This window comes from Pseudopodoces humilis, chromosome 3, assembly GCF_049639895.1.
Source record: "Pseudopodoces humilis isolate 2021_Gansu_Grassland_sample_001 chromosome 3, ASM4963989v1, whole genome shotgun sequence".
Lineage (NCBI taxonomy): Eukaryota > Metazoa > Chordata > Aves > Passeriformes > Paridae > Pseudopodoces > Pseudopodoces humilis.
The window spans coordinates 14620736-14648007 of record NC_142202.1 but is presented as its reverse complement, the minus strand read 5'-3'; the positions used below and the strand labels follow the sequence as shown (position 1 = coordinate 14648007).

The 27272-nt window shown below is 39.6% G+C and overlaps 1 protein-coding gene across 2 annotated transcripts in view; it reads left to right on the top strand.

Annotated features, from left to right (window-relative positions):
- The window catches only part of MSH2 (mutS homolog 2), a 44674-nt gene extending 22684 nt beyond the window's left edge, over positions 1 to 21990 (top strand). For both annotated transcript variants that reach the window (XM_005523266.3, XM_088053291.1), the window contains 10 exons: positions 1290 to 1489; positions 6471 to 6580; positions 8575 to 8698; positions 9769 to 9919; positions 12195 to 12292; positions 13346 to 13591; positions 15127 to 15331; positions 15717 to 15964; positions 19368 to 19540; positions 21561 to 21990. In XM_005523266.3, the coding sequence (XP_005523323.1) occupies positions 1290 to 1489; positions 6471 to 6580; positions 8575 to 8698; positions 9769 to 9919; positions 12195 to 12292; positions 13346 to 13591; positions 15127 to 15331; positions 15717 to 15964; positions 19368 to 19540; positions 21561 to 21731 (1726 nt within the window). In that variant the 3' untranslated portion in view covers positions 21732 to 21990. The remainder of the gene's footprint in view (positions 1 to 1289; positions 1490 to 6470; positions 6581 to 8574; positions 8699 to 9768; positions 9920 to 12194; positions 12293 to 13345; positions 13592 to 15126; positions 15332 to 15716; positions 15965 to 19367; positions 19541 to 21560) is intronic.
- Positions 21991 to 27272: the final 5282 nt, after the last annotated feature.

The window sequence follows — 27272 nt, the reverse complement described above, 5'->3', positions numbered from 1 at the left end:
TTTCTTTGCTTGCATGTCTCTAGATAAAATTAACTTCTCTGCTCAAGCAAAGATATTGATAGATATTATTAACCAGAAATCTGTACAGTATGTAATATGTTGAGGTCTCTGAAGGAGGCAGAGCTCTTCCTTGGTATTCTGAAAGTGTGATCAAAGAACACTGACCTCCCCGGTGTTCCAAAATTAACAATATCCAACTTCTTTTTTTAACTGCAAATGGAAAATGTGTAGAGATGGCGATATTAACTGATGCAAAAATCCCAAAGAAATATATGAAAATTTGCTTGCATTCTAGTGGAGAAATACAGTTTAATGCTCCATCACTTCTTACTGAGGTGCATTTCACTATTAAAAAATCCCCATACCTAAAATTAAAAAAAAAAACAAAAAAACCAGAAAAAAATCCCAGCAAAATACCAAACAAAAATGTCAGAGAGCAACAGCAAGGGAAGGCAAGCTGAGAGTCTGTGACAAGGCTGGCAGACAGTACCCTCTTTGATAAGAACACAGTCCCACAATGCCTGCAATGAGACAAGCAGTAGTTTGGAGAAAGTTGGCATGGATTTACAGAGGGAAAATTATGGCTGGCTAACCCAATACCTTTCTGCAATAAATAACTAGATGGCTGGATAAGGAAAGAGCAGGAAATGTTGCTTATTGTGACTTGTTACATCTCACAAATTGGGGACTGGATCAGTACAGTGTGGTGGACTGAAAACTCAGGCAGTTGCCAGGCTCAGGGGCATGAAGTGCCCATGGAGGTCAGTCACTGGGGCTGTGTTCCAGGCGTTGACACTGGGATCATCCTTGGGAATACCCAGAATGTGCCTGGACGCCATCCTGGGCAGTTGGCTTTAGCTGTGACCCTGCTTTGAGCAGAGGTTGGAGCAGTCAGTGCACAGAGGTGCCTGCCAATAGTGGGGTTTTTATTCCTACTTAATACCTCTTCTTCCATAGACTACTGGAAGACTTTTTTGATAGAGAATCTCAAAGTCAATTCTCAGTCAGCTTTGCCAACAGGATAGATGTTGGTATTTGCATTTGGAGCAATTGCACTCCAGTGCTGTTCATTAGAAACCCTGACTGTTCAAAGTGACAGAGGCTTGACATAGGTGAAATCTCCTTGCTTTCACAACTCATGTGTTGTCCTGTTTTCTTTTGGGTTTTTTCCACCAGGGAAGCTGTCCAGTGGATACAGCCATAGAGAAAGTACAGATAGAAACTATCAGATAACTGGCGACATAAAAGAATTACAGATCATGCTAATTATGGCTGATTTTCTTACGTAGATTGAATTTGGTTGAAGCTTTCGTGATGGATCCAGAACTGCGTCAGTGCCTTCAAGAAGATCTGTTACGTCGCTTTCCAGACCTCAACCGGCTGGCAAAGAAATTTCAGAGACAAGCAGCAAACTTACAAGACTGTTACCGAATGTACCAGGCTATCAATCAACTGCCTAATGTTGTAGAAGCACTAGAAAAACATGAAGGTAATGCTACCCCCATCTATTCTCAATGTTTTGTAGCATACTGATGATGCAAAGAAATAGAGTGTAGATTTCCAAAGATTACTTTTTTCCCCTGTGTGCTTTTGTTGCCGGAATAAAGCTTAAACACATTTGAATCTTAAACGAGCTGAAATTCTGAAATGCCAATCAGGTACATAAAAATATTCATAGACAAATCTTTGCAGGAGAATGCGTTCCAATTAGTGTATAGCTGGGGTGCTTAAACTGTTGGGTGATGGTGTGGGAATCTTTGACACGGACTTGTCTCTAGGAATTCCTGACCAACTGTGTGAGTATTGTCATCTTACAAACAAGATACCATTCATACAGTAGTGTTGTCATCCACTTTGGGTTGTAATTAAACACAAAATCCCCCCAGTTTAAGTATTAGTGGTATAACTTAAGTGGTTTTTTAAAAAAATCATAATGCTCCTGTATTTGATGCAAGTAACATGGCAGGATTTCTTCCAGTTCTCATTAGTGGGAAGCACAATGCTGTGACTATCAAGTCTAGAAAGTACAAAAGCTGCTATTTTTTTTCCCTTTTCTGTGTGTTACCACAAAAATGCAGAATAAGATCAGCATAACAAGGGGGTGATTCAATTTAGTAATAGCAGTTCTAACCTACCAGAGAGCTCATTTTTGTAGAAGCCCATTAATTTGTTAGAAATTCCCTTTGTGTAAAGCAAGCACCAAAACCTTAAAAACAAATGTTGTTTGAAATGGTATGGTTGCAAAAATATCTTTCCTCTATTTGAGTAGAACATAAAGCTACCCAGTGTCTTATACTTTTCTGTATTATAGTTTTACAACTTCAAATAATGAAACTTCTACAATATTAATCTTAAAATAAATCAATTTTTGCTTACTGGCTGTGTTATTTCCAAGAGCACTTAAGATCTGAAACTCTGAAGGAACTGACAGATGTAACTTTTTCATTTGTTTTTGTTCTTAAAGAGCCGTGCCACTTTTTTAGCTGCCTCAGTCATGTCCATTTGGCTTTTCCAAACAGACTCTTCTTGTTTTAGCCTTGACATGGAGCTCTTGGATTCCCATCCTATACTGAGGTGTTAGTTCAGAATGCTGGCTTCCTGTCTTTACTTATTTTTATATTAGTTGCCATTTGGATCAACAGAGTTCCTCTGTCATAACGTTGGGGTGGGAAAGCAATTCCATTTTTAGAGTTTTGAGGAGCAAGCTGTGTAAGGCAAACTGCTAAGCTCACCATATGGAAAAGTTAATAGACTGCAAAAGGTTCTTCTTGTTCTGCACATGAATCAGTTGGACTTAGTAGGGCAATCACCAGCAGTATATTAAAGATAGTTTAAAATAGATGTCGTGTTATTTTTATTTTTCTTTGTACTTGTACCACCTGTTCCAAGTATATGAATGGCCTGGTAATTTTCAATGTACATGAGTAATTCAGACTGGATGTGGTGATTCTTCTGTTTCTGACTGTACAGAATGTTTTAACTCATCAAGGGATGGAAAATCAGAAAGATTTTTGACAATTCTGAGTATGTGCCAGTTTTAGAACTCCCTTGCCTATGGATGGCTATGGGGATTTAGAGCAACTCTGGACATACAGAACAACCACAAAGTTATCAGCTGTGACTGCCTTTCCCTCAGCATGAAGCATTGTTTTGCTGAAATACTTTTTTTTATGGATGGTGAAACCTGTGAAGGGGGGTGATGAGTGAAGATGACTTTTTTCTGGTTTAGCCATAAGAAGTCTGCATAAGATGGGAAAGGACTCTGAGTCATCAAATAATTTTGCTCTAGCTGGCAAAAGGGAGCAGTTGTTCATTGCTCAGATTACTGGGGCATGAAATTTGGGTCTTTACAAGATTTCTGTTTTCAAGAAGCTGCTCAAGCGTCTTCTTTCCTATCTCAAACAAACAGTCTTTAAGTCTGTAAATATGCAGGATACAGGAGTTGTGTGCTGGGTTTCAGTTGTATTTTTACCATAGTGTATACAGTGACTTTTTGTTTCAGCCCTGTTCTTTCCCAGACTGTTGCACTGGTGTGTTACAGCAGTGTTGTTATCAAACTTGGCTGTTTCCCATCCTTTGTCATATCCAACTGATTATTCCCTTACTCATAGTGGAAACACATTTATCCATCAATGTGTCATCTTACTCAGTGTTACATTTTACTTCATTTCTATTAGCCCAGTTTTCAAGGTGTTGATCTATTTCTGATTTATCTTATTCCAATATAATCTAGTGATATCTTCTATACTGTGTATTTTAGTGACATTTATAAGCAGCCTACTTTTGTGCATTAATTTGAATTCACACATCTTAATAAGATAAATACTTCTGTGAGCCCTGGAGGAACTGACGTCCTTTCAGCTTGGTCATCTTTTGCAAGTGAGTCCTCTTTATCTGCACTCTGGTCATGGCATAAACCATAGATCTTGCACCTTGGCATCTCCTGTAACACCATGCTGAAAGCTTTTAGAACAGCCCAAATTAGGTCTGCAGAGTCCCCTTTGTCTTAGGCATTTGGTATTTCAGACAGATGTTACACTATATGGATATTATCTGGCCGTAGTAAACCTATACTATATTTTATCCCAATTTCCATTGTTCTTTTCCTTTTATCCCGCTTTCCATTGCACTATCAAAATGACTGGTGCACTTAGTCATCGGGATTTGTGTGTTTTCCTGGATAGAGTAGTGTCATTTTGCTGCCAAATGAACTGTGTGTTTCAAGTCTGAAGATTAGTGTTTTATTTTAATTGTCAGACAACATTTTAAAACCATATTAATAGTCAAGTCTTTAACTTGTGTAATAAACACTTGTCTGTGCTTCAGTAAGTAAATTATGGTTTAAATTAAAAACTGCACCTGGGCTCAGATAGGCTTTGTGATCAATATGCATTTCTGCTTTTGATGGTGCATAGCTCTGTTAGTCTTTTTCTCAGTGGTTAGTTTCCATCCTAATAATGTTGAGTAGGTGCAAAAGAGGAATTTTTTTGCTATGCATCTTTCCTAGGAGTTTATGAATACAGGTGCAAGACATGTTGGAGTTCGATTTAGAATTTTTCAGTGGTGTTTCTTGCTCATATTCTCATAACTCCAGGTGTTTTAAGAAAAGCGTATGCATGTAACTTTTGTAAATCCTCATTATTCGCTGACTCCACTGTTTTACTTCCTTCAAGTTCTGGATACAGAGTTTAAAGTTTGATTAAAAGTGCAGATATATTTTGCAGTGTATCAGTGCAGTGTATTTGACCTGTATGTAAATACATTTGTATTTTATTTACTTGATAAATCAATAGATTCTAACTTTTGGATGTGACATCTTCCTCCGGTGTCTGAGATGTACCCTTCAAGCTTAAATAATGGAATGGCATCATGGTACTTCCCAACTTACTCCTTTCAAAAAAAGAAATTAAAATTGCCACTTTAAGTCCAAGCACAATCATTTTTCATTGATTCAAGAATTCTGAGGATCATTTCATTGTGTATTCTGTTAGCCAGAGCACTGGGAACTGCTAAGCCCATTTGGAAGAATGGGCATGAAACTTCTCTTCAGTCTCTTCCTTCTTCACTGACTGCTTTTATTTTACAGGTTGATTTAGATGTGTCTTACAGGAGGGAAAAAACACAAGATACTAAGTGAGCAAGCAAGAAATTTGGAATTGAAAGCAATCTTTATTTCATATCTCTTGGTTTTGAAGATTTTTAGTCAGCAGAAGACTCCATTTTTGCAAGTTCAGTAATTACTCAAAATATGTAATTTTTTTCTCTATCTATTAGTCAGTTTAGAGCTTTCACTTTAAAGGCATTGGGGGATTGGGGAAGCAAAAAGGCACAGTAGAAAAAGAAATCAAACCAAACATTTTCTTTCTACTTCAACTGAGAAAGGAGAGATTCACTTGGGTAATCGTGTCCTTACTGTATAACTTCTATAAATTTCTGTGGCAATTGTTCTATAAATTTCTATGGCAGTTTTTTTTAGGAAAGGCTAGGACTTTTTTTCTTAGTCTGGTTAGAAACTGAGAGGTTCTGGAATAGCCAGAGCTTAATTCTGTGTTTCTCTGTTCACGTTCAAAGCCTTGCCTAAACATTAGAGGCGAGCAACATAATTCTATACATAATTCAGTGAGCATAAGGTCATAGTATTGCATTCATTTTGAGGCATTTTTTGTAAATCATATAGTCAATAATGCTAATCTTTCTGTGATTAAATCATAACTTGAAGTGGCTGCAAAGATGTAAACATGAAATTTACTGACAGAATGTTTCCACAGCTGGCTGCTGGATGTAGGTGCTTATTTGTAGCTTATGTGTACCTGAAGAAAATACTTCTTTCACAAATTCGACAATGTGAACTGCTGTTGGTGTTCAATGCTTTTGGTGTTCCATGGACTTCCAGCCAATATGTGTTCTATGCAGTTTGACTTGCTGCTACAGAGTATCTCTGTTAATTTTGATGCCTTCCTATCTAGTGGAAAGAAGTGACTGAAAAGATCTGGTCATTTTTTGTGGAAAACAAAAGCAGACAGCATACACTTCAGTTGCTATGTCCATATTTTAATTACCAAATATTCCTGGTATTAAGTAATGTTTTATTTAGAAGAATTAAAAACTATGAGTGTGGATGATAAGACCTACGTTTTTTGCAGAAGGAATGTCAACTTATGTGCAAGAATTGGTAATATTCAGACAGCAGGTTTGCTTTTTTACTGTTGTTTGTACTTTTACTCATAGTAGAAGGGAATTAATGCCCCCAGTTATGAACAAAGATGACAGAACAGGTACAAGCTCAGTCAGAATGTAGATGGGATAATGCCAATTTTAGAAAAAGGTACGTGTGTTTCAGTGAAACAGTCATAGCCTATCTTTGTAAAAATTAACCAGCTAAGCAGTTGTGTTGTTTGTCTTGGATTAGTGAATTCTGGTAAATCTGTGGGGGTTTGTGAATGACAATTTTTCTTGTTTGTTCCTAACAGGAGCTCACCAGATGTTGTTGTTGGCTGTATTTATAACACCTCTTACTGATACCTGCTCTGACTTCTCAAAGTTTCTGGAGATGATAGAAACAACATTGGACTTGGAAAAGGTATGAAATGTTGTGTGGGCGGGGTTTACTCAGCAATTAAAGTTTCTTATTGAGCTTTGCAATCTGCTCTATATGCACTAAATTCAATTGATCATCTATATTAAATAGCTAGTGATAATTTAGCTGTTATTAGTGTATCAGGGTACTCAACAGCATATTCACCCACTATCTGAAATTATGTAGCCAATGAAGAAATGCTTTGGGTGCATTGATGCTGTGGACCTGAAACTATTTTTTAAAGATCGCATCAGTATTAAAAGTGGAGAAGTAATTTTGTCATTTCTCTACTTCTTTGTATTTTTAAAGTTACAGTGATATGTCTCAAATCTAGATTGTAGGCATGTTATGTTTACTACCTGGGGAGTCTTTTAGGATTTTCTTTCTTTTTTTTGATTAACCAGGGATTAGGCTTATCCTGAGTGAAGGTCTCAGCTGACTGTAGAAATAAGAGAACTACCTAACATGTGCCAGACATGCTAGTAAGGGCCATTTGTTGAACTTGTGAAAACTGCAATGGCTTTAAAATTTTGAACATGTGTACTTTTCTCCAAAGGCAGGAGCGCTGTGTTGTCTTTCTTTGTATTGTGTTGTGCATCCATCAACTGCATTTTACTGTTTATGGAAAGACTTGTTTGATTGACATGTTGCTGTAATTTGTGATATATGGTAATGAAGAAATTTATAGCTTTATACCGGTTACAGACCATCTGTTGATGTAGTTTGTATGCCCTGGGACTCTGTTTTCTTTAAAACTAACAGCTGTTTAAGCCTTCACCCTTCATAGTCCAGCTCTTCAAATTTTTTTTCAGGTTCTACTTTAAAAATGTTTTGTTGTCTTTCTAAACAGAATAACAAGTCAGTTATTTTTAGTCAAATCCCATAGAATCTGGCATGTTGGGTTTGGTTTTTCTCCACCCCTCCTTGAAGGTACTGGAAAATGTCTGTAGATAAGCCAGCACTGGTTTTACCAGAAGAATAAATCTTGTCCCTATGAATATTAGAATTTGAACTTTGACTTGAAATTCCTCTTGGATTCTGAGTGAGTTCAAATAAAATACGCAGTTCTATTCTGAGTGCAATTGAAGGATAGGTTGTCATAGCAACTAAATTATGTCAATAATCCATTCTAATATAAAAAGAAACATCTAAGTTCAAAAAGCGTGGGATATGGTTATTCATTTACCTAGCTGTAATAAAAGTTGAGAAACTGTCACTTCCATTCCTATTTATCACAGAATCATAAGGGGCCTTTGAAAAACCATCTACTCCAACCTCCTCCTCAAGTCAGGGCAACTTCAAAGTTTGGTGGTGCTTTTGGTACATAGCCACCTGGCAGTGGAAGCATGGGGAAGAGGGAGAAAAAAGATGAAATACAACATGCTTCATCCTTGCCTCTGAGAATGTTAAGCTTAGAGAAGGAACTGTATCTGCTCTTCAACTCAAGAGCTGGGTTGAAATTGGTAGGATTTTTGGTGATACGATGTGGATTTCTTTCTAAATCTCTAGAGTCTTTTTTGGGGAAGAAATTACTTCAGTTTCCAAAGGCTTCTTATTTTGAAACACCCCATGCTTTTACACTCTGTCTTGATTAGCTGCCTAAGTCCAGGGTAGCAGACAGATTATGTACATGACAAATTTCATTCCTTCTGACTTCCTTTTTTGCCCTGCCTACTGCTAGTTTATTTGTTTGCAAATAAATGTGCAGACAACTCCATTTCAGCAGAAAGGAGTCTGTTAAATTGGTATATTTTGCTTGTATGAAGTATATTATCTGAGAAAACAAGTATTTGGGATATATTTGTTTTGCAGTTGAACCAGACCCCAACTATCACAAACAACAGAGCATGACATCATAATATATATACATATATATATATATATAAAAAATTGAGTGAATTAAGTAAAATCATTTCGCTGTGTATGATCAGGGAGATGATTATTTTTTTTCTAATTGCCTATGTTTATAAAAATTTTTTCTTGCTATTTTTCTCCAGGTGGAAAATCATGAATTTCTTGTCAAGGCTTCTTTTGATCCTAATTTAACAGAATTAAGAGAGAAGATGAATGAGCTGGAAGAAAAAATGCAGTCCTTACTAAAGACTGCAGCGAAAGAACTAGGTGGGGTTTGGAACTGCCTTTGCTTTGTGTCTCCTTTGTAAAATGTTTTGCAATCAGGTGATGAAAACTGGTAAAAAGGAGGGTTTTTTTAATATTTTTTAAATTCAGTTTTTATAATAATACAAAAGATGTTTGTGTTATTATATTATTGAGTTGGGGTGACTTTGGTTATCACAGTACAAGCTGTTGAAAACAGGGATTTTTGGTTTATAATTTAGCCTTTTTTTTTTTTTAAACAGCATTCCAAAATATTTCAGAAATTATCATATATATTGCAGAATCCATTTTGTAGAACCATAGCTCATCAAACTCGTGGCTAAGTCTACTGTTCTACGTTCTTTGAGGACCTGCACTGAGACTTTTTTCTTCCCCCTCAGTGCATTATCCTGAGTGTCCATTCAGTTTTCTTTTGATGTTCCTTGCAAAAAGTAATTCACAAATTAGCAATCTGAGACATTTAAAACAGACGAGACATTTAAGGAGTTGATTATCCTATGCAGAAAATTCCATGTGCAGCTGATGAATCGGGCTTTGAAAGAGAACTTTAAGAAAAAGCCACCAAATTTTAATGTAATTATATCAAAGGAAATTGGCAATGCTGTACTTATTTTGGGTTATACCTTCAAGAGGTCACTTTTTTTTTTGTCTTGATATTTTTTTTTAGTGTAAAGATGATACCTGGATGAGAAGGAAAGCCAAGATTGTGTAGGGATGGAATGAGAAATCTCGTAGCAGAACTATGTGTTAGTAGAAGGATCACAAGAATGCAGGTGCTGTGCTAACAGCAGCAATGCAGTGTCCTTGCATTTTTCACCTTGCTGGATAATTCATAGCAATACTATAATTGTGAGCCTGACTTGAATATGCAGTTTGAGAGCATTTTAAATTAAGAGCAGAGAATGAATCCATATATTTGTGTTTGGTCTGGGTATTTCTCATACGCGTACAGAACCAAAGCAAGTCTACTCAATTAGGTCATGTAAGGGAGGCTAAATCTTGGGAGCTGAGGGTTAGTGAGCAGGATTTGTGATAACACAGCTGGTTTCTTTTTCCTTCTTTTTATCTGAAAGGTTTGGAAGCTGGCAAAAGTATCAAACTTGAGACAAATTCACAGTTTGGACATCATTTTAGAGTAACTTGTAAGGAGGAAAAAGCTCTCCGTAACAATTCGAAATATGGAATCATTGATACACAGAAGAACGGTGTGAAATTTACTAACAGGTATGAGATGATATTGGTCAGTTTTTTTAAGCCTGTTCTGAAAGTAATAGAATTATTCCTCTATAATTATGCTGATAAACTGGATTCCCTACAAATTGTCACCTTTTTGATTGGCTCACAGATTGAAATACTGAGCAGGACTGGCATAGAGTTTATGTTAAAAGCTGCATTCCCCATTTATGTTGCCAACTGTTATCTATTTGGCCCTTTGACTTGGGCTAATTTCTCTGTCTTAGCTGTAGCAAGTATCATAATTGCTTTTACTGTGAGTGTTTGTACAGACACAAGCGGCAGTTGGTACGAAACTATTTATGTTTATCACCAAATGTGACATGCAGAATTTTGTTGGTGATTACATTTTTTCCCCCTCTTTGTTCCAAATCCTCTCTAATTTCTGTTAGTCCTGTGTATTGAACTTCAGTTCTGTGGCTCTTTTGATTGAGCTGTTAAAAAATTTAAATCTTCAGGCTAATTGCATTGAGGCTGTTTCAGTGTGTACTTGTCTGGACAGCAGTTTTGACACAGATCAGCTGAAAAGTCTGTATTTTTTTGTTGAATTGTAGCTCTTTTAAAGCATTTTAGCAGGAGCAAGGGCTGCATCAGTTATCAGATGTTTCTCTGTTCTTCAGTGTTTTTACACTGAGTAAATGAAGTAGAAAGTTGCATGAGCAGAATTGAGTAATAACTTAGGTTGAAGGTTACTTCTCATCCCTCACTTGAAGCAGATGCACCTTGGAAATCAGATTTATCTCAAGCTTAGGTGGGATAGCCCAAGGCTTTTCCCAAGTGCCCATACTCTTAAGTATCTTTCAGAGCCTCTTGGGGCACAAGTTCCAGTGCTGAATTACTATTTACGAAGACTTTTCTAATCAGATCTAATGACAATTATCCTGGCAGAAACTTGTGATCTCCAGATCTCTTTCTTTTGCTCTGCACCTCCAAGGAGAGTCTGTTGCCTCTAGGCTGACCTCAGATTCTCTCAGCCTGGGCAGGCATCTCTCTCAGCCTTGTCCTTGCGTGCTGTGTGCTCCAGCTCTGTGCCTTTGTGGTGACCATCTGCTCCAGGTTCAGTGTTGGGAAGACAGAACCCAAAACCAGAGATGTTGTCTCAGGAGTGCTGAATAGAGGGGCAGAATGATTTCCTTCAACATGCTGGGTCCACTCTAGTGCAGCCAACATGGGCTTGGCCTTCTCTGCCTCAGGGGCACACTTCTAGCTTGTGTTCAGCTTCTTGTCCACTGGGTGTGATGGTGTAGTGACTGCTTTCTGTTAATCTCTCACTTTCATAGTTATAAGTCCTTATCTTTGTAAAGGAGGGCAAACATATTGGTTCACACCAGCCAATATGTTGGTGTATTTCGCACCAATTTACTTAATTGAACAAAGTGTAAACCTTAATTGCGTTTTGTTTTAACATATACTCAGGGGATATTTTTTAAAAACATCCCTGAAATGTAAAACAGCTTTTTCTGGTTCTAAATATGTTGTGAATCTAAATGTATGATGAAGTTAGGCTTTTCTGTAACTGAGAAGATGTACTTAGAACCTGTACTGTGTCATCTGTTACTTTCCCTTAGTGAAGCAGCCCATGCATCACTAATAAAAAAGACTTCTCTGTGCTTCGTTAAGTTATAGTTGCTTCTGTAGGTGGTACGAGAAGCACAAGACTGACTTCTGCCTATAGTGTGGGCACACTACTTGGGTGTGTTTCTTATTCAGTCTTGCAGACTTGTCCTTTGTTTAGGAGACAAGCTTGAGAAGAATAAAAACTTGTTTAAACTCTTTATTTCAGCGTACCTTAGTTTGAAGACCAGAACCTGTTCATAGTGACAGTAATTAACTTGGGTTTTTACTAAATGAAAGAAGTCAATGCCTTCAGATCTGATAAGCCTGTTGTAGGACTCTGGGCTAATTACACAGTTGCTTAGCAGCAAAATGTAGCAAAATAGCCAGAAATTTGCTTAAAATTCAGTTTTAAGAGCTAGTTCTTATCACATAGCAGCTCTATAACAAACATGGAAGTTTTTAAGAATCATGTGTTGATGCTAGAATTTTTGGTTTGGCCCTTATGGGTGATCTTAAACTTGGAATGAATCTTGAGGCTGTCTTGGTGTGGATGAATTGTAGGTCAGTTGTTTTCTTGTCTTTGTCCTGAACCTTGATGGTAATACAGGTGGGGACACTTGTTGTTGACTCAGATGAGGAGGCCAAAAGTTTGGCCTTGTTGGTGAAGGCAGAACATCACAGCTTCTAAATACTCTTGTTTTGTTCACAGCAAACTGAGCACCATCAATGATGAATATATAAGGAACAGGGAAGAGTATGAAGAGGCTCAGGATGCAATTGTTAAGGAGATCATTAACATTGCTTCAGGTGAATATGCCACTGTTGATGTGTGTCACAGTCTGGAGTGCTGGGCAGACTTACTGTTTCTTTGAGGGTCTTTTACAGAGACAATCTGTAATATTGTCCTAAGAATTAGTGTAGAAAAGTGAAGTGTGGCTTTCAGACAGCTGTTGAAAGTTTGAAAAATGAATTGTCTTCTGTCGCCAGACCCTTTCCTGGCATTGCTGCAGATGTGCAGTGATGAGATGTGTGCAAATGCTAATCCCACAATAGGAACAAACATAAGACAATAAAGGCCACATCTATCCTCCACCTACCTCCCTGACTCTGGGCATCTTCACCCAAACAGCAGAAGAGGTAAAGGACAGCAGACAACCAAAGGAGTGGGACCTGAGGTCTAAGAACATTGGTATGCAATATAAGATCAAGTTAGTCATTGCTTTTATATGGCAATAAAAATTCTTGGTTTCCTAAATTATTTCCATGTATTTTGCTCCAAGAATGCCTTCTTCCAGGGCATTCTTTACTATCCTTCACTAAAAGCAGAAGAGACACTGGGGAATTCAGGCCATAGACTCTAGTCCCTCATCCCTTTCACTGAAGAAAACCAAACACCAAAAGTCAAAAGGCTGGTACTGAGGATGCTGAGCCATCTAGCCTGGTGTCACAGGCACTATATCTGACAGACCTCTCCCACCCAGCATTCACACAAACATAGATGGCAGCTGTGTCTGAACTGTCTGTGCTGTGTCTCTGGTGTCTTTGCTTGCATGAGCATCAGAATGCAGTGTGTTATTCAGGAAGGAAACTTACTGGATTTCCAGATGAGGGAAGATATTCAACATGGAGATATTCAATAACCTCCTCTTTTTCTTGGTCTCAAGAAGTATCCTTGGTATGCAAGGCATGACAACTTTAGGATTGCATCCTAGACTCTCCCAGGAGGTGCCTTTCATCTTGAAGGAAATGGTTACCGCAGATGAGTTAACTTGATGGACTCAGTATAGGCTTCAAGGTACCTTCTCAGCAAGAGCAGAATGGCTAATGGCATTGAATTTGTATCTCCTCAATGCAAACCAGGTTATGCTGAGCCCATCCAGACAATGAATGATGTGATAGCTCAGCTGGATGCCATTGTCAGCTTTGCCCACGTGTCGAACGCAGCCCCGGTGCCCTACGTCCGGCCCGTCATTCTGGAGAAGGGACAGGGCAGGATCGTGCTGAAAGGTGCCAGGCATCCCTGCATCGAAGTGCAGGATGAAGTGGCCTTCATCCCCAATGACATTACATTTGAGAAGGGCAAGCAGATGTTCCACATTATTACTGGTAAATATTTCTGTTCTCTTTTTCGTTTGTTATTTAAAAATGCCTCGAGTATTTCCAATAATGATGTATTTTTAAAAAGGAAAACCAACAACAAGCAAAACAGATCAGCAACCTAATAAAATTCTGTCCAAACAATTACATCAGGCTACTGAGCAGCTACTGAGTTACACATTTTTCTGCGTGGGAAATAAGATTTAGCTCTGGAAAAGAATGGAGGGTCTTTCTAAACTATTATTTATTGCTATTATTTGTTATATTTTTTTAAAAAGTGTCCACAATGTTCATGTGAAATGTTACCTTCAACTGTGGATATTCTACATGTTTCTGTACATACAGGCATATTTCTCATCATCCAAACTTAATAATAGTGGACTTGGTTATTGTGGTTTTAGTTGTAGTGCACTGTTTGGAGAAGGTGATCACTAATTTCAGATAATCAAATAATTTTCAAAATAATCAAAGAGTCATTTGTGAAGAAAAGAGAGGCTGCTCGGACAGTAGAAGAAAATAAATTAGTCCTTCCTTAAAGTAAGGCCTCAGTGAATGTAACTCCACAAGCCAGGCAACCTCGGGAGCTGGAAATCTTGGCTCTTCTAAAGTGATCTGGAAAATTCTACTAGGCATCACTTGTACTGTAGCCACATTTTTGTAGGCAAGATTTTAAGCAGCCTCTTTGTTAGTGTTTTCTTTGTGAAGTATTAAAGTTGATTTTAAATGCAAAACATGTTTCAATGACTGTACCATTTTTTACCCTTTTCTCTGGTGTAATTAAGATAATTTTACTACACACGACAACATTTTTAGTGTTTATAGATTTAATTGAATCTTAATTTCCATCCAGATGTCCTTGACATACGTTCTGAGTAGCAAAGATCTGAAATTAGGGAATGATTAATGAGCACTTCTAACATAAAAAGAAAAACTGAAAATCTGAATCAATGCATGGTAACATACTTCTTTTTCTGGTTAGCAGAAGCGTAAGATTGGTTTTCATGATCAGTTTTCTGGATAATACTTTTTATTTCATTTGTACTTCAGTTACAATTAACTACTTAATATCTGGGTTTACTGATTCTGAGTCACACATTAGCTTGTACCTGGTCTGTTACTAAACTGTTACATTTTTGCAGAGAAATTTTAATAGTTGTTTGAGGTGAAACCAAATTATTACAGTTCTTAAACAGAAATAAATACTGATGATTTTTAATTTAAAGCTTATTAGTGTTAGGTATGAACACATGTTTTAGATGACTGCTTATACTTTTGAAAAGTTACAAAACTTACAAAGGCCCCTAATGTTCTCTAATCACCTTTCCTTTGAAAAAGGAGCATTCAGTAAGACAAACAAGCAAGCCTTGTTAGCCCTGGAGCCACTTGTTGCACCCGTTAGACAAGTTTGCTGCTCTTTTCTGGCAAGAGAGTAGTAAGTTTAAACCCTCTTTGTTTCAATTTAGAGCCTGTTCTCCTTTAAAAGAATGGTTGAATTGTGAAAGGATGATGCTTTTTAAAGTAACTTTGTAAAATTTCTTCTTTAGGCCCTAACATGGGGGGAAAATCCACATACATCCGACAGACAGGGGTGATTGTTCTTATGGCCCAAATTGGATGTTTTGTGCCGTGTGAGTCCGCAGAAATAACCATTGTGGATTGTATCCTGGCTCGGGTGGGAGCAGGAGACAGCCAGCTGAAAGGAGTGTCTACTTTCATGGCTGAAATGCTGGAGACTGCTTCAATCCTCAGGCAAGTCTTGTGCTTTTGTTTGATTGTGCTGGTTGGGGTTGATGAGAAAGGAGAAGCTCTGAGAGAGATGCATTTAAGATTTTTCTTTTGTGGGGAGTCTTAGTGGAGAATCTCAAGTTCTTTTTAGCTGGTACATGAGTTCTTGAAGTAGCCTTCTGTTTATTCCAGTTGTCAATACAGAGTTGCTTCCAGGAAGCTGAAGTCTAAATGGGATAAAGAACCTAATTTGGAATTATCTGTGCGATGCTGTGTCTGCACTGTATTTGTAAATAAGAAGGGTCTTTTGCCTCTTCCGTGCTCTGCATCCATGGCATAACTTGTGATACTCCAGTATCCAGAGTTCATGCTGCTACCAAACAATTAACAAATGTTCTTGCATTTTTAGGACAGCAACTGAAAACTCCCTGATAATCATTGATGAGCTGGGAAGAGGAACCTCTACCTACGATGGCTTTGGCTTAGCATGGGCTATCTCAGAATACATTGCCAGCAAAATCTGTGGGTTTGCCATGTTTGCTACACACTTCCATGAGCTCACAGCTCTTGCTGAGCAAGTGCCAACAGTAAATAACCTCCATGTCACTGCTCTGACTAGTGATGACACACTGACGATGCTTTATCGTGTCAAGGAAGGTAAGGCCGTGTCTCAACTTCATTTTGCCCTGAGAGAGAAAAGAAAAATCTTAATGGAAGAAAACCCTCACCCAGAATTCGTGTCATACTCCAGGCTTGGTGTTTATTATATATATATATGCTGTTATCTGTCCATAGTGTGTGTGACAGGAGCTCTGTCCATGTCTGAGCACAGTAGGTCATGATACTGATGATTGTTTCTTAAGCTTTCTAGGTAATTTCTGCCACTCAAGTTGATGCTTTTGAGTTGCTCCCTTTTTCTTTTTTAAAAACAGAGAGAAGGGTTCCAGAAGGTTATTTTCTGTTTTCCTAAAACAGACATTTTAATCTGCTGATAGAAGAGATTTTTATTTCTTAAATTGTTCTTTTAAAAGAAATGAATGCACCTTTTATGTGCTAACAGTTTTTAATGTCTATTTCATTGTAATAAGACTTAGTCTTATGTTGCCTAATTTATACAGTAGTTTGATGAAGGAAAAATCATTTGGGTAATTTTTTGCAAATGGCATCGTAATGAAACAACAAGTAGCCTGTTTTGTTAGTATAAGATCAGTTAGATGTATTTAATTAAAATCTTTTAGTAGATCCAGTTATTTCTTTCAGTATTAAACAATTTTTAATTAGGCACAAATTTCATCTATTCCTCCTCCTTCTCTATATCCCTCATCATTTGTTTTTGCTCCCTTCAGCAAGAGCCTGTATTTATTGCTAAATAAAGCAGAGCTGTAACTGTGGCTTGCAAGGTGTGCCCATTTATGGCATTCTAATTTAGTTGTGAACTCTACAGAGATTTTTAATTGTTCTCAGTAGAGCATTGGCAACCTTTGGGCTGAGATTTTGATTTAAAATGTGGGCAGAATACTCCTTCTTACTCTGTGTACCTCTTAATTTTTCTCTTCTGAGTTCCACAGCGGAGGAATGAGTTAGATAACACTCAAATGGGTAGCAAAGGGTTACTGTAGAACAGTCTGGCTCTCCTGGATCTGATAACCTTGCTGGTTTTACTGCTATGACATTACTAATTGACTATTTCTTACTCATTTCTTCTGGTTTTAAATCCGTGAAATCACTTCATTTCTTGCCCTTAGATTACATGTATGACCACTTCTAATTTTGTGTTGCCCTCTGCTATAATCTTGGAGTCAGGTTTTGGGTACTTTCCCGTAAAGCCTGGGAGACTGCTGTGAGCAAGGGGAATCACAGGAGCAGAAGTCCTGCTCTCCTCTGGCTTTGCTGAGAGTCTGCTCAAAGCTGGGTGGATTAGCTCTGTCTGCCACAGCCCTGTACCTTTAAACTCTTTGTCCTTGTCTTTTGGGATCTTTATTCCTTAGAAATGGGTTCTGTGGGTGCACTTTCCCAGGGAATGCCCAGTTTTTGCTTGAATATTACCCTGAATTGTGGTGGCCCTGGTTCCCAGCCGGTCCCAGTGGAGAGGTGGTGTCTGTGGTTCTTTCCTAGTTTGCTGTTTCCTATCTTCTCCAGCACATGTTGAGCTCCTTCTGCAAAGTGAAGCTTCATAGACCTCTGAATGCATTGCTCAAATTGGTGCTTAGAAGGTGATTTAGTGTAGCATTGGACCTGAAGAGAAATAGTCATAAACTGCTGGAAGTGTACATGGAAACCAAGGGGTTTGGTGCAGCAAGAAATGGTGATGTACAGGATCTGCAAACAAGCCATCTTTAGGTGCTTTGTTTTGAGCATGTTGTTTGAGGAGGGAATCAATATACACTATATTAAAACCTCCTACTTTCTACATCCTTTGGAACAGCAGTTTGTACAATAAAACCCCCTAAAATTCCTTAGACAGTTGTGTGAGTTCTCTTTCTTCAACCCGCTCCTTTTGTTTTTAAAATCTGTATTAATTCAGCCGTTCTGGCCGTGATAAAAACTGTAGAAGCCCAGTTTTGTATTTTCCTTCAATTAATTTTGCCATTTTTAGTCATACACATCTTTTCCTTGTACATGCAATGTCTTTTTGTTCCATCCATTTTCTTGGAAGTGTTACTGAGCATGGAGACACAGTATTTTTTATGTATTTGCTTAAACCTCTGTCAGAGGAAATACAACACCATGAAATCTTCATCTTTAAATATCTGGTCTCCAGTCAGATATCCATCTTTCACCTAAGTTTTTGCATTTAGTGTTGTGCTCTTTCCCTTTTGGAATGATATTGGAGTTATATTGCTCCATCAAGGATGTGTGTATAGGCAGCTCAGATACAGCTGTGTTTTGAAACAAGTAACAGGTTTGATGTCATTTGAAATGTATAAATAAATGTGAAAAGCATGACATGGAGCTTTTATACAGTGTTTTCAACCATGACTTTGTGGTTCAAAAGTGACAAAGTCACCAGAAGAGAAGACACATGAAGTGCTGTTCTTCAGGCCTCTGCTCAGGATTCTCTGAGCTGAGAACTGAGTTAGCTCCAGGTCTGGGGAGGTGTGTCTTTTTTATACAAAATCAAGAAGACTAATTTCTGCTTAAATGTGTTAATTTCCTTTAAGAAATCAGAGAGATTACAGGGTTAATTAAACAGAAAAAGTCTAAATGATAAGTCTTCCTTCACCTATTCTTTGGTTACCCAGTATTTAATAGATGATTAGTTTAAAAAAATGAACTGTCATTTTGCAAGTGTAATTAATTTATTCTTAACTCCTTGCTGGAGACCAGAATTAAAAGGATGTAGTAATATCTGTGGGAAGACAAATGGAGTTATGATAATGTAAACAAATAAGAGCTGATAGATTTTATCTTTTGATACTGAAGTGAAAATTGTTTTATATAACTGTGTATAATTTACGTATTCCAAGTAATTATGAGGACTTTTCTCAAACACGTTATAAACACTGTATTAATTGAAGTAAGTGTGAAGTTACAGTTGAAAGATTTTGTATTAATTAATAAGATGACTCCTGGAGACTGTGTAATTATGTGGTACAGATGCAAAGGAGGAGAGGGATGATTGAGAAAACAACATTTTTAATATTTATGTATAAATACACATATATGTATTTATATAGGTATAGAGTAAATGTCAGAGATACCTATTAAAAACATGTAAATTATTATATTCTGCAGACTGTGCCGAAACACTTTAATAAAAATCGTTGTTCAATTTCATTCAAGTACTAGGGGGAAATTCTCTCTGCCTGAAGAGTTTTCCATTTCTCCTTGAAGCACTCTGGAGCTCTGCAATTACTGCTCTAATAGAGCTTAATTAAATAAGAGCATGTTCTTTATTCTGTGTTAGCGTTTTTAGTAGAAAAGGTGAATCAGAAAGTGTTGAGGAGAACCAAATAATGTCACGCACAGAGAACTTGTACAAGCATGTCCATATAAACTCTATGTAGCCATATTATATTCTGAGAATTCTTAACTGTTGGGTTTTTTTCTCTCCATCCAGGTGTTTGTGACCAGAGTTTTGGAATACATGTAGCAGAGTTGGCAGCTTTCCCAAAACATGTGATTGAAAGTGCAAGAGAGAAGGCATTGGAGCTGGAGGAGTTTCAAAATATTGGCAAGTCCAAGGAATCTGAAGGAGAACCACCAGCCAAGAAATCATACAGAGAAAGAGAGGTTTGCTATCAGAAATAATTCTTAAAATTTGAATAGCTGAAACAAAATCCTGTAAGGATTCAGATTCCCCCAAATCTCGAGGATAATTGCCTGTAATGTATTTTTCCATAACAAAATGGCTTGGCTGTGATGTTCATTAGGAGCTGAAGAGATGTTCAGGGGTAGTGGGTTTGATTTAGATGAATTTCAAGTTAATGTAGGCAAGAATTTTGTCTGAAAACATAGATTTAAGATACAGCTTTTGTTACCATTGTGTAGAATATTCTTGGCTCTGCAGTTGGGTCACACCTGGTTTTGCTCCCCCTTACTTGAGCATTCATTGGTGCCGAGTTCTTAGAGCCCAGTGTGATCACATCTGTTCAGACCAGAGAAAAGCTGAATGCTCAGCCTTCTCCTTTGTGCCCTTCTGTGTCCCATCAGAGCTGTCACATCTCAGAAGCTGATCATATCGAAGAACACGGCAGTCAGTGCCTGGAATGTCTGATTAACAGGTGCCATAAAGCAAAGTTTCTTTAAAGAAACTTCGTTAGCAGGTAGTGTAAAGGAAAACAAAGGCTGCAGGAAGCTTTTACAGAGTATCCTGTGTCATCTTGTTTGTTCCTGGATCGAGTCCTGACAGTGGCATCTGTGGCAGCCTCCTGGGAAATCCACGTGCTGCTGCTTTGTGGCTTGCATTGGTTGTCAGTGTCTGGGTCTTCCTTGCTGTGTGCCTACAAGCCTGCTTCCAGAGCTTAGTTCTGTGTCCCAGCAGTCAGCCTGAACCTCCACAGCCTTGTACCACATTTATCTCCTTCTGGCAACCTCCCTACTACTCCAGTGTATGGAAGCCTTGAAGTGTTAGTCCACATCCAAAACACTTCCTACATTTAAAAAGCCTTTCATCTGGACAGAGGCTGTTACCTGTTACTTTATTTTCAGTTTCAGAGGTCAACTGCATTTGTTGTTCCTGGCTCAGTAAGTGGATCTGATGCTTTAAATGAACAATCTCTGGTTTGTTCTTTCTACTACCAGAAGGCTTTCCCTCCAGTTAACCTCAGTTGCTCCACTATTACCTTTCCTCTGTCAGGCATCATGGTGAAGGAATTTTTAGTTGGACCTGGCTGTGTGGTCCTCAGTTGGTGTAAATGGAATTGACATAGCAAACATTTGTGACAAATACGGTATCATGTTTTATTCTTGAGTGTTTCAGTAATACATAATATTCCATAAACCCTCTATGCAATAGAATGGCAGAGCTTTAGATGTCTCGTCCAGAGAATTTGTCTGCCTTGCTTAACATCATGTGTAGAGGGAAAAGGGTGCTATTACTTTTTGGAAACTATTGCACTGAAAACTACTGCATCAGTCTCAAGTGATAAGAGGAAAACTAAGTAAACTTTTCAGTAGAATTCTACAATGCAGAGGACTAGACAAACTTCTGCATTCTGGACTAATTGTTTCCAATACAGGGATTCTGAATACTGTTCGTTGCAATGTTTGTTCTTGCTATTCAAGTCAGATTGTTTAGAAGTTCCACTTTGCCTGTTTGTGTAAAAGCATATGCATAAAGCTTAATTATCATCTGTTCTCCTTGGTGACGGCCACTCTGCAGTTGCTTGGTTACAATTTGTCCTTCCCTTTGGCATATTGAAACATTGCTTTTGATTGACAGTCCCTTCTAAAAGTAACTAGTTTGGGTAAATATGACCATTCTGGTGCTATTATTGCTGGCAGTCCTCACCTCATGTGGCTGCACACTGGAATTAAATGTGGAACACTTACAGAAGATCACAATGTTAAATACGCTATTTTTGCTGATCAGCTGGTGCTTTTTGCTCATGCATTGAAAAAGAACTTCTGGTACCAGCATAAGTGGTTTGTTCTGGTGTTCAGCACTTGATAGAAAGCAGAAACATAACCATGAATTTTGCCTGCACTGAGTTTCTGCTGATGAGCAATACTTTGTAGGGAATTAGGAAAATTCCTGCTTGCAATCTAAACACCTTTTCTGGGTTTTTTCCTTCTCTTCTCTCCATTTCAGGAAGGTGAAAAGATAATTCAGGATTTTCTTTGTCAAGTGAAAGCATTGCCCCTGACAGATATGTCAGAGGAAGACATCAAAGTCAAGTTGAAACAGCTGAGAAATGATGTGCTGGCAAAGAAGAACAGTTTCGTGAATGAAATAATTTCCCGAACGAAAGTTACATCATGAAATGTGCAAGAACAGGATACAGCTCTTGAAGCATGTTTTGTATTGAAAGAACTATAATTTTCTTGTCTTGTAGCTTTTATACTTTATGATACTTGTACTGATTTATGTAGGCATTTTTTCTTGGATTGTAATTATTTTTTAAAAAATTCTGAGCACATTATGTGCCAGATTCCTGCTTTAGTTGGGATCATTTTGTCCTTTTAGAAGTTTGCAATAAAATGGTTTTTCATATTGAGAGTTGTTGACTGCACAAACAAAATGTGTAATACTTTACCAGAATTGTGCTAGAAAGTCTAACAGTGGAGGTGTCAAACAACTGCCAGAGCCTTGGAAAGCAGCAATGCGTACACAAAATCTTTGTCCTAGACCATTCTGATGAAATTACATTAATTCACTGAAGATTTACTAATGCTGTGTTAGTGCTCCATTAGAAAAAATCCATCTATGTGTGCCCAGCTGGCCAAGAAGGCCAATGGCACGTGGCCTGTATGAGCAGGAGTGTGGCCAGCAGGACTGGGGCAGTGACTGTCCCCCTGTACTGGGCGGTGGTGAGGCCACACCTCGGGTGCTGTGTCCAGCTCTGGGCCCCTCACCACAGGAAACACTGAGGGGCTGGAGAGACTCCAGAGAAGGGCAGTGGAGCTGGGGAAAGGTCTGGAGCACAAGCCTGATGGGGAGCAGCTGGGGGAGCTGGGGGGCTCAGCCTGGACCAAAGGAGGCTCAGGTATCACTCTACAACTCCCTGGAAGGAGGTGTAGCCAGGAAAGGGGCAGCCTCTTCTCCCAAATAACAAGTGATAGGACAAGAAGAAACAGCCTCTAATTGCACCAGTGGAGTTTTAGATTGGGTAATTGGGAAAAATTTCTTCACCAAAAGGGTTGTCAAACCATGGAACAGGCCACCTGGAGAAGTGTCAGAATCACCACCCTGGAGGAATTGACAGTACACCCTCGGCAGTGCTGGGTTAAGGGTTGGACTCCATAATCTTTGGTCTCTTCCTATCAGTTGTTTCTCTGTGGTTTGTCAGAATTTTTTTGCGTGTGTACCTGCACAGGGCTCAGGAGGGGGTGAGGTGGGTGGGTATGAGGGATTTTTTTTTGTTTGCTAATGTGAATGGAAATGCTTGAGTCAAATATACTACAGGCCTGCTCTTCCTGCCTGAGCTGTGCTTTTGTAATGTAAGCAGAGGCTGGGGTGAAGTTATTTAAGCTGGACATAATTAGTGAAGGCTGTCTACAAAGTAAGAATACATTGATTTTTATCTGATGTTCTTCTCTCATTGAGACAGTTTGAAAGCATGCTGGTACAATTTTATTTTCTCCTTGAAATTTAGGATTTTAAATTGTAACTGAAGAATACTACCTATATTTAAAACTGTCAGCATTGAAAGACTAATGGGAAAAGGTGTTTGTCGCAGGTGCTGATAGAAATAAAATCATGCTGAAGATGTTAGGCAAACTCTTGCTGTGTTCAGAGACTGCATCAGTGGGTGTGTGCTGGGGACAACAGAGCTGCTATGAAAGCTGTGCTATCACCCTGTGTCAGGGATTAATGTGTTGTAGTGGTCAAATAGTCCAAAAGAGGTGTGATGTTCAGTTTGCCATTGGATAATGCTTGTACATAGACCAGGACTAGGACTAGGACATGCTAGATCTGCTCAACAGAAACACTAAAGGCTTGTTAGAGATTGGGGTACTGCATAACACCTTTCTGGCCTTGAAATTAAAATGCATTCTGGTTACAAAGACAAAAACAGATTTGCATGTGCAAACAGCACAGTTGATGCATGGTCTGGAAAAGCGTGTTAATTAAAAGAATCTGTTGTAAAGTAACAGTGTATGTTTTTGCAATTTTGATTGTTTTAACCACCAAAGTATCCAAAAATGTTGGATCAAACTGCTTTAAGTGTTGCAGTTCCTGTGAGGGACTGGAATGGCAGGTACTGACAGCCTCTTCCTGTGTGTGCTGAGATCCCTGTGGTCCGAGCAAAGATGCTGCTGGCTCAATGTCATGTCCATGTAACCAAGAGAACAGGCATAAGACCATCAGAGATCATCTGTTCCAGGAATTTCTCTATTTTCCATTTGACCCTGCATGCACTTTAGGTGTCTGTTTAGCCGAGGAGTTCCTCACTGGGCTGCCACCAGCAAGAGGGGCCACTTCTCTGCTTCCCTCAATGCCCTTTATGTTCTTTGTGTCTACTCTTTCCTTCCTGGATGCAGTATGTCAGTCGTGTGTGTCTGTGGTGTGCTGAGGACAGGCTGCTTTTATTTTTGTATTGCAGGTGGAGGCTGATAGAGGTGTTCTCTGTGGCCAGATTTGCCTGTCTGAGGGTTAAAGGTGCTTGTGTGTTACCCAGGAGTGATGGATCAGCTTTGGGCAGCACCTTCTGTGTGCTTCAGAAAGGGTCTTGTGTATCTGCAGCAAAGAAGATTCAGTTTTTCTTATGCACTTCAACACTAGGAAGAAGGGTGCAAGTTAACAAGATTTTAAAACTAATCTTTTGAACTGTTTTTCTCTTTTACACTACACTTCCCCCTCCCTCTGCTGCTGGATATAGGCAAGAGAAGACCAGGCAAGGTTAAGTCTCCATATGTCAGTGCTGCTTGCAAAGTGGGTTACAGGTAGTGTGATTTCATGTGAGCAGGCGGGGTGGCTATTTTTGCTAGTTCAAATTTAACTTTTTGTTTAGAAATGTACCTATGGGGCAGGAGCAATTCCACAACTTGTCTGCTTATTACAGAGCTGTGCCAGGGATTCAAAGATTATCAAAGTTTCAAAAGGAACTAACAAGGCTGTTGAGGAGGGGTGAGGCCATGTACTGTTAGCCTTGAATAAAGATGTAAGGTTTTCTTTGGTCACTCACCTCAGAAAGCTTGGCACTGAATGCTTTCTTTTTGGTGTCTGCTGTTACTGTTCATCTAGAAGGCTCTTTATGAAGAAAACTGCATTAGATGGGGTAAAACAAAAGAGGGGACATAAGCAAACACTGAAGGAATTAATTTTCCTTTGATGATTTCACTGCCCTTTTAGTGATCAGGAGCACCTGGTAGCCAGCCTGATGGGAGAGTGGGTTTATCTCTTGGGTTGTGGTCGAAGGCTCCATTTAGGGTTGGGTGACTCCAGGGATCAAGCTCACAAATCCAGGGAATGCTGCCTGCCAGATGTGGACTAGTTTCTGCATGTTCCAGCTTGCAGCTGGAGCCTGTTCACCTCAAATAATGCAGTCACCAAGTGGCTCTGTGTCTCTTTCCTCTGCTGGAGCTGAAAATGGAATCAGAAATGGCAGGAATGGGACTGAGGTGAGTTCTTGCCCACTGCACTGACACTGCTTTGAGGAGACCCTCAATCCTTGGAGAGCTTCAGATCCCTGCTGGTGACAACTGTGGCCTGGCTTTGCAGGGCACAACAATTTGCATTGGCTCTCAGTGCACGTTCTGGGCTGAGAACTACCCTGGAAGTGACTGGAGTGCTCGTGGTCTAACTTTTCCAGATACAGGGAAGCCTGGGGAGAGCTCATTGCTGAGGTCTGGGATTGTGTGAGCAATTTCATCCGGTTTGGTGTGAGATTACGATGATGGTTCAAACTGGTTTTCATGGCATTAATTTAATGCGTTTTTGAACACCCAGCCACTACACAGGCTGAGCAATTTCTCTGGTTACAAAGCAGAGAGACAATTGGTCTTGCTATTCTACAGCGGTGCAGATTTATTTGAAAAATCACCGAAGAGCAGTTGCTGCTCTGCATCTGAAGTAGTGTGAGGTCATGCATTGAATTCTTTGCTTCTTGCTGACCTGGGAAGAAGGATAAGAAGCAGCCTCAGGAGCCTGAAGCCTTAAAATACAGGGGAGAGATGCTGTCATCTTCCTGAGATGGCTGCAACCCTTGCAGGTATAACTTGGCTCTTGATGCTGTTTGCTGGAAAAGCCTTGTTAGCAGTTGTCTCTCAGATATTCCTGTTCCTCTCCCAGCCCTGCAGCTGCCTTTCCCAGACTGTTGCCTTTCCTCTCTCTGTTCCTGTACTGTTCCAGTACCCAGAGGAGCACCTTGCAGCACTTCTTTTATGCATGTGTGTCTTTTTATTTGCACAGAGTGGGACAGGGGTGGATACATCCCTGCACGTGCTGCTTTGACAGTCAAATTGCTAGGGATGAACCTCTGCTGTTAAAGAGGGAAGTGGCAATTTCTGATCATTTTTAGTGGCAGCTTGGAATTACCCTCCAGGCTCGGTGTCACCTGAGCCAGCAGCAGTGCCTGTGGCTGAGGGTAACAATCGTGTAAAGCAGATGACCGGTCGTGTTTGCTCCTCCAGCTGCAGTGAGTAGTGCTTTCCTAGAGGTGAGAAAATGTGTTTGGTTTTTTCCCTTGGTGGGCAAAAGGTGCCTTGGCACCTGGTTTGAGCTGCTGGATTTCTGTGGCAGTTTCCTTAAGGACGTAGTAATCGTTCTGTCTTCGTGGGGACAGTTGGAAAGCTGAAGAGAGCTGTGCTAAACAATGAAAGCCGAGGGAAAAGCTGAGAATAAATAGCCTGTGCTTAAGAGAACATTTCCCCTGCTGATCCACCCCGTCCTGCCACGCACTGGAAAGTCATTGCTTGTCAGGGCAATGTGCTCACACAGGGGTTGGCTTCAATATGTTCTTTCTTTCTCTAAAAATTAGGCAACTGTTCCCTTGTGAGTTGCTGTGGACTCTGGCAGACGCCAGATGTGCACAGGGAGGGCTGCTGCACATCACTGGCAGTCTGGTCCCATCTCCAACCTGCTGCTGGACCGTGCTGTGGGGGAGGCAGGAAGTGGGGCAGCTCTCCTCAAGTGTGTCTGTGCCCACCTGATGATGCTGCTTTATACCCTGAGCAACATGAATTTTTTCACACTGAGCTTTTGAAATATCTTCTGTGCTGCCCCTTTCTTTTTGCACACAAAACTTCAGGAAAGCGTTCACCATTCTGGACTTCAGACCAAAGATTGTTGCTTTTTTCAGCATGCCAGCTGGCTTCCCTTGTGTGGCTGTTCCCAGATGCCTCTGACAGCGGGCAGTCCAAGCTTTTAAACCTCTCTGCATGCACCTGACCCCATCCAGAGCTGCCTGGGGACCTGCTCTCCCTGTGCAGGTGCAGCCAGAGTGGCACTGCAGGGAGATAGACAGAGCCAGCAAACTGTGCCATGTGCTGCATCTCCTCCCCAGGGCCTGTGGCTCGACAAAAAACACTCCACAGAGGATCAGAAATGTAGCTGTCAGAATGTGGTCCCAAGCCTTGCAAGAAAAGACAGCGTGTGTTACCATGGTGCAAGCCTTGCGGGTTTTAGGTGATTGGGGAAATGTCGTTCAGAATCAATTCCCTTCTGCCTGGATATTTGCAGTAATTCTTTCTCGTGTCTTTCTGCTGGAGATTGTTACTGACCTGACTGTCCCTTTCTTGGTTTTCAGAGCCTCAACATAATGGCAAATAGTTTCCTTATTAGCTTTCATGTGCTAAAGAAGAAGGTAAAAATAAAAACCAAGCTTCATATCAATGTTCAACACCCAAATTACCAGGAAGA